The 12,427-nt window shown below is 45.2% G+C and overlaps 1 protein-coding gene across 2 annotated transcripts; it reads left to right on the top strand.

The window, feature by feature from the left end:
• Window positions 1-6,208: 6,208 nt before the first annotated feature.
• Window positions 6,209-12,189, top strand: Tlr2 (toll-like receptor 2). 2 transcript variants are annotated; one of them, XM_087623232.1, is made up of 3 exons: window positions 6,209-6,280; window positions 6,849-6,934; window positions 9,071-12,189. In XM_087623232.1, exons 1-3 carry the CDS (start codon window positions 6,241-6,243, stop codon window positions 11,438-11,440), a joined length of 2,496 nt encoding a protein of 831 aa, XP_087479358.1. In that variant the 5' UTR covers window positions 6,209-6,240; the 3' UTR covers window positions 11,441-12,189.
• Window positions 12,190-12,427: the final 238 nt, after the last annotated feature.

The following is a 12,427-nucleotide window of genomic DNA, read 5'->3' as shown; positions in this document are numbered from 1 at the left end:
GGGTTGCTCCATGTGTACTCCTTGGTTGGTGGTTTAGTCCCTGGGAGGCTAAGCTATCTGGTTGGTTGATACTGTTGTCCTTCCTATGGGGTTGTATATCCCTTCAGATCCTTTAGTCCTTCCCCAACTCCTCCATTGAGGTTCCTGTGCTCAGTCCAATGGCTGACTGCGAACATTCATCTCTGTATTTGTCAGGCTCTGACTGAGCCTCTCAGGAGACTCCTGTTTCCTGAGACTCAGGCCCTGTCAGCATGTACTTCTTGGCATCCACAATAGTGTCTGGGTTTGGTGACTGTATATGGGAAGTAGGTGGGGCAGTCTCTGGATGGCCTTTCCTTCAGTCTCTGCTCCATATTTTGTCTCCATATTTCCTCCTGTGAGTATTTTGTTCCCCCTTCTAATAAGGACTGAAACATCCACACTTTGGTTTTCCTTTTTCTTGAGCTTCATGTGGTCTGCGAATTATATCTAGGGTATTCCGAGCTTTTGGGCTAATATCCACTTATCAGTGAGTGCATATCATGTGTGTTCTTTTGTGACTGGGTTACCTCACTCAGGATGATATTTTCTTTCTTTTTTTTTTTTTTTTGGTTCTTTTTTCCGGAGCTGGGGACCGAACCCAGGGCCTTGCGCTTCCTAGGTAAGCGCTCTACCACTGAGCTAAATCCCCAGCCCCAGGATGATATTTTCTAGTTCCATTCATTTGCCTAAGAATTTCATGCGGCCATTTTTGTTTTTGAGGGCACAAAGTTTAATAATTGCATAAAATATCAGACATTATTATTTTATCTCTTCCTCCTCTTTTTTTATTGGATACTTTTATTTACATTTCAAATGTTATTCCCTTTCCAGGTTTCCTGTCCATAAGCCCCCTATCCCATCACCCTCTTCTTCTATAAGAGTGTTCCCCCTCCCCAACCACCCCCTTCCTGCCTCCGAAGTCATTGTTTTTAATAGCTGAGTAGTATTCCACTTAAGCTCATTTATATATGTACTATGTGACATACTCTTTAAATGTATTTCAGTTATATTATTTGAATGAAACGTTTTCTGAGTTCTTATAAAATTATATATAGTCAATTTTAATTTCTTGTAAAATTTTAAAGAAAGAATATACATATTTTGCCATATGCTTCTAAAAACTGAGAAGAATCATGAAGTATAGTGAAATATAATTGTCTCTCATAGTCCACAAGAGATCAGTTCTGGGACTCCTTATCTAAAGCTGCTTGGTACACACACAGAAACCATGTGTGTTCTCCTGAATGCTTCAGATCACCTCTAGATCACTCACAATACGGAGTGCAATGTAGACATAGTGTGATGACTTCTACACTCTAGGGAATAAAGACAAGGAAGAGGTCTGTTCCCCCCGCTCAGTGTGGACACAGTATTTTTTAAAATTCTTTTTTAATGCAAGGTAGGTTGAATTAGTGGAAATAGAATCCAAGGATGTGGAAGGCTGACAGTACATGTATGAGAACTAAAACAAATGTTCTGAGGGCTTGCTGCCCTGTCCACTGGAGGGAGGGAAGCTCAGTGGGCGTGGATGGGTATATTGAGTGTGTGTGTGTGTGTGTGTGCGCGCGTGCACGCGCGCGTGCGCGCGTGCACGCGCGCGTGCGCATGCCCATGTGTGTGCAAACCATATAAGCTCAAACAAGGAGTGAGGCTTGATAGCTGTACTAGGGTTGATGGTAGGGCAACTGTCCTTAAAGTGCCAGGTTGGGAGAGGAGAGGGAGCCAACTCCTGCTGTCCTCATCTGAGGTATCAGGGGTTGCAGCTCTCCTTGACACTTCCTTTTTAATCCCGGGCCATTCTGGTCCCACAAGGGTTGAGAGGAAGCATTGCAGGAGATTCAGGATTTCTGAAGCAGTGGCAGACTACTGCAGAGTGTGCCCACACAACCCTTCATTCCTGTACATTTGGCATTTCATGTACAGTGTTTGGCATGTGGCAATTCAAGTTTTGCTCTTTGGAATCCTCTGTATGTAAAAAATAATATGTATTTTTAATTTGCAGTTAGTTGTATCTAGAGGTGTGGACCCTACAGATTTGTATACATTTTAAATTGGAGTTATAAATCTGACTTTTACTCCAATTAGGCAAAATTCCCTTAGATGTGACAAATACTTGTAAAAATCCCAAAGAATATTGCATATATGTATATGAAATTATAAAACAATAAATACGTTAAAATCAAATATGTAGAACAAATATGTAGCTGAATGGTAGTGTTTGTCTAGTGTGTGCATGGGGTCCTGATTTAGCACAGAAACAAACAAACAAACAAACAAACAAACAAACACCCATGCCCACGGGTCCTGAAACATAAAATATGCAAATGCTACTTATAAATCTTCTAGAAACATTTTTGGGTCAAATACAACTGTCTATAAATTGCACAGAGAACACAACTTCTTAGACTTGAGAGACACACATGTAGTTAACTATTACATTTACATAACTTGGGGAATTCCTTCTTATTTGCTCAATAATACTGGCCAAGAAGCTGGTGATGATCTTGTCTGAGGCTCTGACTGGCATGCCCTGGTCTCCAGTTACATTTAATAATTAGGAACTAAACCAAGCAAGACAGTAGTCACTTAGGTCATGCATCTGGTTTTCCAAATGGCTCATCTTTCCATCTTGCCTTCTTTTCAAATTTTTCTGCTTGGTGTTATGACACGTACTGATACCAATTGGTGCACTTTTTCTGAGTCCTCTTGGAAGGGGGCAGCTGCTGGGTCACCATCTAGTCAGTCTGTTAGGTGAGAGACCACTGTTCAGCTCCTCTCCCTTGTGTGCCTGTGTGTCTGTCAACAGCTGTTTCCGGTGTCTACACTTATTCATCAGTACCCAGTTAAGCTCTGAAAGGAAGAGGAAATGCATGACTCAAGGAGTGCTGGGTGGATGCCATGCCATCTTGAGGTTACTGTATTTCCTCACAGATGAGCAAACCCCATGCCCTGGGCATTTCCATCCAGTCACGATCCGCAGAAGTGTGTGCATCAGCAAGTGCCTCCTTTTTTTCTTCTTCCTAAAAGAATTCATACAAGGAATGAAAACTATTTATCTTGTTTTTGGGAATTTTCTGTGTTTAGTTCCAACTTAAAGAAGTCCACCTCACTCATCATCTATGGATTAGCCCTTATAGTATCAGAAAAATCAACATCTTTCCCTCCCACCCTCCCTTCCTACCTCTCTCCATCCTTCTCCCTCTCCATCCACTTTGAATCTTTCTCTCTCTTTCTCCTTTTATTCCTTCGATCTTTCTCTATATTTCTCTACTTCCCTAAACTTTATATTCCTGGAATATAAGTACCCTAAAAAAGGAAAACAAAACTATTGCGGTTGGGGTCTTAACTGTGGCAGAGCATGTATGTGTTTAGCATGCGGGAGGTCCTGGTTCAGTCCCCAACACCAGAACTCCAATTAAAGCAAAACAACTGAGGTCCGACTAGATTCTATAGGATCTGTGTCTCTGTTAAAAGACAGATGCTTCTGAATGCCAGAGAGGAACCCAGAAGCCTGAAGCACATGTGGACCTGTCATTTGGGCGAACATACAAAATAGTTTTAATCACCAAAGTTTTGAAAGCCTTCCAAATTTACAAAGTGAAAATTGCCACTCCAACTACTGGAGTGCTGGTAGGAATTTGTGGCTGAATAAATGGCTTTGTTTGTTTGTTTTTTGAGACAGCACCTCATGTAGCTCAGGCTGGCCTAATTACACCATGAAATCCTCTTCCTTGGCCTCCCAAATCTTGGGGTTACAGGTGAGTCCCCACACCAGGCAGAAATCAGTGGCTTTTGCTCAGTCTTGCTTTTAGGATGACAAGGCAATAAACTCAGTTAACCTAGGCAGGCCAGTTTGAGAAGTCAGTGCAGAGAAGAGCAGCTCCCAGTGTTAGGGAAAGAGCTGAGTTTGAGAAATGTGGAGGGAGGAAGGCAGCTGTGGTAGAGCCTGAGCCTCCCAGGCTGTATCATCACATGGTGAACCTACAGAACCAGACTTTGCAGGGCACAGAAGTTCACTCTCAAGTTGGTACTGGTGCATATTGATCTAGTTTCACTGAGTTTCGAAGCTGATCCTCCACAAGAAGTCACTTTGGAATCCAAACTCACAGCTTCTGTTGCAGCAAATGCAGCAGGGGCTGTGTCTGAGTTTTCTTATCTGCACAGCACCTCCACCCACTGAAGAGGAACATTACTGCCTCTGGCTCTTTCGAAGGCTAATCTCAGAGGGAAGGATTGAAAAGCCAAACCATGCTGGAGCCCAGTAGTCTGTGGCTGCAGTTTCTTCTCTAGAAGCAAATCCCCTGGAACAGCAAACTTTTGTTCCTGAAGAGGTTTTTGAAGCACCAACACGTTGGCCCTTCTTTGAGTCTTATTGCCTTGTGTGTCCTCCGGGGACATGTGTATGAGAAGAAATTTGCTTTTCTCTTGTTTTCAGTTTGTTTCAGCGGGCTTGCAGGTTTAGGGATGTAACTTCCAGAAAGAGAGAGGGAGAGGAAGAGGGAGAGGGAGAGGGAGAGGGAGAGGGAGAGGGAGAGGGAGAGGGAGAGGGAGAGAGAGAGAGAGAGAGAGAGAGAGAGAGAGAGAGAGAGAGAGAGAGAGAACTTCTCTATAGGGCAGTGGTTCTCAACCCGTGGTTCGAGATCCCCATGGTGTTTGCATATAATATGATATTTACATTACGATTCATAACAGTAGCAAAATTACAGTTATAAAGTACCAACAAAAATAATCTTATGGTTGGGGTCAGCACAACAAGAAGAACTATACTGAAGGGTTGCAGGGTTAGAAAGGTTGAGAACTGCTACTCCAGATCTTATAAGGGATGTGGAGCTAAGGGGAAAGAGAACCCTGGGTTTAAAGGGAAACAATTCTGGATTCAAATCTCAGCTGCTATTTCTGACGTACAGGATATTTTCTTGTGAAAATGGGGGTAGGGATGCTTGCTCTGCCTTCAGTCTCACTTTGCAGAGGTCACGTTGGATCACAGGCACAGAGGGTAGATTATTAACTTGTTTTAAAGCAGGGGGTTTTCCCCTTATAACTGCCCCGTGGACCCACATCTCCGTCAAGAAGCAAACCAATCTACCACTGTTGTCTTGATCACTTTGAGATGCCGCTATGGGATAGAGAAAGGGAAGTACTTAGCTTCAAAGCCATAGATAGAAGTGAGAGCCCCGAATCTTCCCCGTGGATGCAAGGTTTGGCTGCTGCTCAGGGGACCATTCTGGGAGCCAAGGAAAGAGAAAGAAATCTGTGCCATCCTGATCCATTCATATCCTGAGCAAAATGCTGCCGTTCTAGTCTGGATCGAGGCTGGTAGACTCTTTTAACAGATGTTGAGCAGAAACGGGTGCCAGAGACATCAGGGCGGGGTGGCAAAGTGTTGAAAAGAAGGAGAAAGAGACAATATTCCTGGGCCCAAGTTGCAGCTTCTGAGGATGGAGAGAAAGCAAAAGAGTTCAAAAGATGTGTTTGAGGGAGAAGTGAGATTTTATGATTGGAGTAGTTAGGATTAAAACCTGGGTCTTGGCAGCCCTGACTAGCTAGCCTCTCCTATCGGGCCTCAATAAGCTATTTAAATGATTAACAGTAGACAGCAGAAAAAAATATCTGTTCAGTGTAACCATACCAGGAAGACAAATAATGGGGGTGTACGATGCCCGCATCCTAAGTTCAACATCCCGTTACCACGGGTTTAGATTTAGATAATTCAAGAAGTAACAATAAATAGACAGTTTGGTCAAGATGTGATATCCCCTAGTCATTTGCCCATCATCCAGGCTTCCGGTCTTTTCCTCATGGTGATCTGATTAAAAACAAAAACAAAAACAAAAAACTCCCTGTGATTGGCACCGGGAGCATTCCAATAACCAAAGAGAGAATGTGTCTGTCTCTTTAGAATATCCTCTTCCTTCCAGAACCCTTGCAGCAGGATGCTCAACTCAGCTAAAGGCAGGCTGGAAGCTCAACTTAACTTTCTCTTTAATAGCCTGGTCTCAGGCCCTTGGGGGAATTCCCATACGGAGCCTCTGGACTCTCAGTTCTGTTTTGTCTGCCCTGAAGCCTCTGCCGGCTCTGGTGCCATGCTTGGCTCCCTTCGCAGACCCCTGTGGGCGGCGCTTGTCGCACCAGAGGTGGTGCTAGCGACCGGGAAGTTTCGTCCCTGGCCTGGGGACGTCCCCTTCCCGCACTTCCCGATCTTCAAGGGCTGGTGCCCAGATGGCCAGAGGACTCAGGAGCAGCGGCTGGAGGTCTCCAGGTAGGTGGGTGGTTCGTTCCCGCTGCTGAGTCGCTGCACCCCTCCCTGGGCAGGGTCGGAGCGACGGGGCGGTCGCTGTGCCTCTGCGTTGGCGGGGACCTGGTTCCCAACAAGAAGCACCTGCGCCCTGAGCCGGGCGGCTCAGCTTTGAAGACCAGTGTTTCTAGCTGCAGTCCCAGTCTAAGCTTTGGGGCCAGAAGTTTCCAGCTGTGATCCCTGCAGGAAGAGGGACAGCCAGAGAGGTTAGGGGCACCGCAGAGCTGCAGCCACTGTCCCGGAGCCCGTCGCTGTGTGACCGGCACCTTTACAGGCTTTCTGGCCCCAGGGTCACAGAGGGGAACATCCGTAGTGCCCCTCAACCTTGGGGCGCTCAGGGTGACAGTGGCGCCGTCCTAATTAACCTCCAGCCCACCCCTGTGGTCCCCAGTCTCAGGGCAGGCGGTCACTTGCAGGGGGTGTGTCTGCAATCATAGTTTCGAATGGTGATGTTTGGACAGCAGTGGAAAAGATGTCATTCGAGGAGGTGCAGACTGCTTCCTTCTGACCAGGATCTTGTTTCTGAGTGTAGGGGCTTCACTTCTCTGCTTTTCATTTATCTCTGGAGCATCGGAATTGCATCTCTGGTCAGAAACCGCCTTATGGAAACTGCAAAGAGTGAGTGGAGTCTTTTCATAAGGACCTTCCTCCGAGGTTGCCCTTTCGACTTCTTCAGTTCCATAAACGAGAACCCTGTGTTTACATCTTAGATGTCAGGAAAAGGCTTTTCTGGTTTAAAAAAAAAAAGGACATTATTTTGGGTGTAAAACAGCTTGCCTGGGATGGTCTTGATCTGACAGAAAGTTCTTCAGCAAAGAGCAAATAGTCGAGGTGGCTGGACTTAGACGGAGAGACCCTCTTCCCCTCAAAAGGGAAATAGTGAACACTGTGACTATTTGGAAAATACCTTATTTCACCATATTTGAAGTTTCTTTCTTTTCCAAGCAAAGAACACTTGCACTTTAAACGTTTAATCAGTGGGTACAAAACCTGCCAGACATTGACAGTATGTTTTGGAAATTTCTAAGCTATCAGGTTTTTGTTTTTGTACTTCTAAATTTATACATAAATTAACTAGATAAGTGCTCAGTGAAAAATCACCCTCAAGTTTAAAGGAGTGAAGTTAAGAGAGAACACTTAAAAGGGAAAGTTCATAATGCAAGGATTAGAAGTCTCCAAATATCAATCATACGGAATAAAAGGTACTTCACTTAAATGTTCAAGTTAATAGCATCAGAAAAGAATTAACACCTACGACCTACAAACCATCAGCTGGCTTATCTTTTTGAGATGATCTCATGCCTCACGGGCTAAGACTGAAACACATCATGGGGTTGTGGATGTCTCTGAACTACTGCACTTCCTGCCTCCACCTGCCCAGTGCTGGAGACAGAGGGCTTCACCACTGTGCCCGGTTCGCTCAGTGCTGGGGATCGAACATACTAGCAGAGCACTGACTGACAAGCTACGTCCACGGCCCATCACGTGCTGAGTCTAAGAGATAGATTCCTTAGGTGCACTAAAAGGGAAAATGCTCAACCACTTATCCAAAGAAAGCTGTGGGAGCTGGAGAGGCGGGTCTGCAGTAAGGAGCACTTGCTGCTCTCCCAGAGGACCTGGGCTCAGTTCCCACCACCCACATGATTATAGGAGATCTCATATTCCGGGGACACTGCACACATGGTGCACATGTATACATTCGGGCAAGCCAGTCATGCACTCACGCCCGTACGATAAAGTGGCACTTACCATCAGGCCTAATTGAGCTCAATTTCCAGAAGCCACATGGTAGAAAGAAAGAACTGGCTTCCTCAAATGTCCTCTGACTTCCACATTTGGGTAGTGGCACACGGATGACCCTCCCAACCAATACAGAAGTGTAAAATGTATTTGGAAAATTGTTGCGTTACTCCGCTGTGTAAATCTGACCATGAAACATGTAGCTGCATGGAACAGCTACAGGGTATAGGGCACAGAGGATGACCTGGGAGAGAAGCGTTGGATTCTCTTAGGAAATCATACTGGGGCAAGCTACCTTATTTCCTTTGCATTCATCTAAGTAGCCAAATCTGGGATTGAACACAGCTTTCCACAAACTTAACACTGCAGAATGAGAAGGTTCTGGCGGCCTGAATGTCTCCCTCAACTTAGCAAAAATGACCCCACTCTGCCTAGGACTCCAAATGTTCCTTCTATCTGCTACTAGTAGGAGCAAGGCAGAGTTAGTGGGCGTGGGAGTAGGCTGCTTCTGTGCCCAGTGAGAGACGTAAAGTCCTGTGGGGTTATGAGTCAAGTGATGAATCAAGCAAGAGACATGCTTGATGGCCAGAGGTATCAGAGATAGGAGCTCAGGACTAGAAAGCCATACAGCCACGCCTGGTTCCTTTCTTTAACTTCTTGCTTGTTCATTCCCAAGCACTCATCTGGTCATTTTCAACCCACATTTATTGAGTCCTGTGTTGTTGGTTTTTTTTTTGTTTGTTTGTTTGTTTGTTTCTCTCTCAGATGGCTGTTTTTACGTTTCTTCATCAGCAGACATATATCTGCTAGTGCTATTGGGGGAGAGAGGGAGAGAGAGAGAGAGAGAGGGAGAGAGAGAGAGAGAGAGAGAGAGAGAGAGGGAGGGAGGGAGAGAGAGAGAGAGAGAGAGAGAGAGAGAGAGAGAGAGAGAGAGAAAGAGAGAGAGGCTGTGCACAAGAGTGAAAACAATGATCTGCCCTCAGGCACACTCACACATGCTTCGTTTGTTTTCAGGTCAAATCTCAGAGGATGCTGCAAGCTCTTTGGCTCTTCTGGATCTTGATGGCTGTGATAGGCCTCTCAAGGGAAGGCCATTCTGCCCAGGCATCTCTGTCATGTGATGCTGCTGGTGTGTGTGATGGCAGCTCCAGGTCTTTCACCTCTATTCCCTCGGGACTCACAGCAAACACAAAGAAGCTTGACCTGTCTTTCAACAAGATCACCTACATTGGCCATGGTGACTTGCGAGCCTGTGTGAACCTCCGGGTTCTGACATTGGAGTCCAGCGGAATCAACACAATAGAGGGAGATGCCTTTTATTCTCTGGGCAGTCTTGAACACTTGGACTTGTCTAATAATCACCTATCTAGTTTATCTTCCTCCTGGTTCAGGCCCCTTTCCTCTTTGAAATACTTAAACTTAATGGGAAATCCTTACAGGACACTGGGGGAAACATCACTGTTCTCCAATCTCACAAATTTACAAACCCTTAGGGTAGGAAATGTTGACACTTTCAGTGAGATAAGGAGAATAGATTTTGCTGGGCTGACCTCTCTCAACGAACTTGAAATTCAGGTATTAAGTCTCGGCAACTATGAGTCCCGAAGTCTACAGTCAATTAGAGACATCTATCACCTGACCCTGCACTTGAGCGAGTCTGCTTTCCTGCTGGGGATTTTTGCAGATATTCTGAGTTCCGTGAGATATTTAGAACTAAGAGATACTAACTTGGCTAGGTTCCAATTTTCTGAACTGTCTGTAGACGAAATCAATTCGCCAATGAAGAAGCTGGCATTCCGGAATGCAGATCTCACCGATAAAAGTTTTAATGAACTCCTGAAGCTGTTGCGTTACATCTTGGAACTGATGGAGGTGGAGTTTGATCACTGCACCCTCAATGGGGTTGGTAATTTCAACCCCTCAGAGTCAGACGTAGTGAGGGAGCTAGGTAAAGTAGAAACGGTAACAATACGGAGCCTGCACATCCCCCAGTTCTATTTGTTCTATGATCTGAGCACTGTGTATTCCCTCCTGGAGAAAGTGAAGCGAATCACAGTAGAGAACAGTAAGGTCTTTCTGGTTCCCTGCTCTTTCTCACAGCATTTAAAATCATTAGAGTTCTTAGACCTCAGCGAAAATCTGATGGTTGAAGAGTATTTGAAAAACTCAGCCTGTGAGGGTGGCTGGCCTTCTCTACAAAGCTTGGTTTTGAGTCAGAATCATTTGAGATCAATACGAAAAACTGCTGAGATTTTGCTGACTCTGAAAAACCTGACAGCCCTTGACATCAGCAAGAACAGTTTTCAGCCTATGCCCGACAGTTGTCAGTGGCCAGGAAAGATGCGCTTCCTGAACTTGTCCAGTACAGGGATACAGGCCGTCAAGACATGCATTCCTCAGACCCTGGAGGTGTTGGATGTTAGTAACAACAATCTCGATTCATTTTCTTTGTTTTTGCCTCGGCTCCAAGAGCTGTATATTTCCAGAAATAAACTGAAGACACTCCCAGAAGCTTCATTGTTCCCTGTGTTACAGGTCATGAAGATCAGAGAGAACGCAATAAGTACTTTCTCTAAAGACCAGCTTGGTTCTTTTCCCAAACTGGAGACTCTGGAAGCAGGTGACAACCATTTCATCTGCTCCTGTGAACTCCTGTCCTTCATTCTGGAGAGGCCAGCCCTGGTCCATGTCCTGGTTGACTGGCCAGACAGCTACCTGTGTGATTCTCCGCCTCGCCTGCATGGCCAGAGGCTTCAGGATGCCCGGCCCTCAGTCTTGGAGTGTCACCAGGCCGCACTGGTCTCTGGAGTCTGCTGTGCCCTTCTCCTGTTGATCCTGCTCTTAGGCGCCCTGTGTTACCATTTCCATGGGCTGTGGTATCTGAGAATGATGTGGGCGTGGCTCCGGGCCAAGAGGAAGCCCAAGAAAGCTCCTTGCAGGGACCTTTGCTATGATGCCTTTGTTTCCTACAGCGAGCAGGATTCCTATTGGGTGGAGAACCTCATGGTCCAGCAGCTGGAGAACTCTGACCCACCCTTCAAGCTGTGTCTCCACAAGCGGGACTTTGTTCCGGGCAAATGGATCATTGACAACATCATTGATTCCATCGAAAAGAGCCACAAAACTGTGTTCGTGCTTTCTGAGAACTTCGTACGCAGTGAGTGGTGCAAGTATGAACTGGACTTCTCCCACTTCAGGCTCTTTGACGAGAACAATGACGCGGCCATCCTTGTTTTGCTGGAACCCATTGAGAAGAAAGCCATTCCCCAGCGCTTCTGCAAACTGCGCAAGATAATGAACACTAAGACATACCTGGAGTGGCCCTTGGATGAAGGCCAGCGGGAAGTGTTTTGGGCAAATCTGAGAACTGCAATAAAATCCTAGGTTCTCCACCCTGTTTCTGTCTTGCCTTAACTAAAGGTCTTTGTGACAGGAACTGTAACAAAGTTTATTCTGACATAATTATATAAGTATCATAGAATTGTACTACTGAGGATTTGGTAAGTATAACTAGTAACTATGAGCTTTATCTTGAATACTGTTATATAAATATTTGACATCAGTTTCTCTGTTTTTCTTTATCTTTCTCCATTATTGCTATCTGAATAACCTGTTCACTTAGAGCATCTGGAAATGGTACATGTAGAAAGACGGTTTAATGCCTATTATTTAATGCCCAGGCAGTGTGACATAGGGTCACAGAAAGTATTTCCTAATCTACTCACCTGCCATCCCTCCGTGCAGCTGATATCAAGAGTAAGGAGTCACGATATTTGGGGCATCTAGGCAAATCTCTTGCTATTCCTAGAGAGGGGGTTGTATCCCACCATCCCCTCAGACCTTCCAGTACAAATGACACAAGCTGCAAAACTAGGCTTGTTTGTCTGAGTATTTGATAGTTTTCTCTAAGTATGAATTAAATGTTGATTTGTAAGGATCTGGTGCAGATTCCCACTGGACTTTAGCTCTGAATTTCCAGTGACTGGTTGCTGTGGCTCCTGATCCCCTTGGATGTTCTGTTGCCTTTTTTCCTGTGCAGGGTCTCATTTGTAATTCTATAAAGCTTTTCTTTGCCTGTATGGAAAAAATACATGTGTGCAAAAGATTTTTAAAGTAATTATATGACTCCGTAATCTTATGACTCAAAATAACTCCACATGTAGAAATCTGGGAACAGATACCCCTGCCTTTAATGTTTGCAAGTAAGATTTGATAAAGCATCAAATTTTAATGAACTATTCTTTACTAAGAGTTGTTCGCTGGTTCTCAGCAACTTTTGTCCTGAGCTGGGAACCACAGGCAAAAGGAAACGAATGTCCTTTGACCCCTTGGCCAGAGCTAGGTTTATGTGGTTAATTGGGTTTTGGAGTC

This window comes from Rattus norvegicus, chromosome 2 (assembly GCF_021556685.1).
Source record: "Rattus norvegicus strain SHRSP/BbbUtx chromosome 2, alternate assembly SHRSP_T2T, whole genome shotgun sequence".
NCBI classification, from domain to species: domain Eukaryota; kingdom Metazoa; phylum Chordata; class Mammalia; order Rodentia; family Muridae; genus Rattus; species Rattus norvegicus.
The sequence above is the reverse complement of the archived record's forward strand: the minus strand, read 5'-3'. Positions and strand labels throughout refer to the sequence as shown.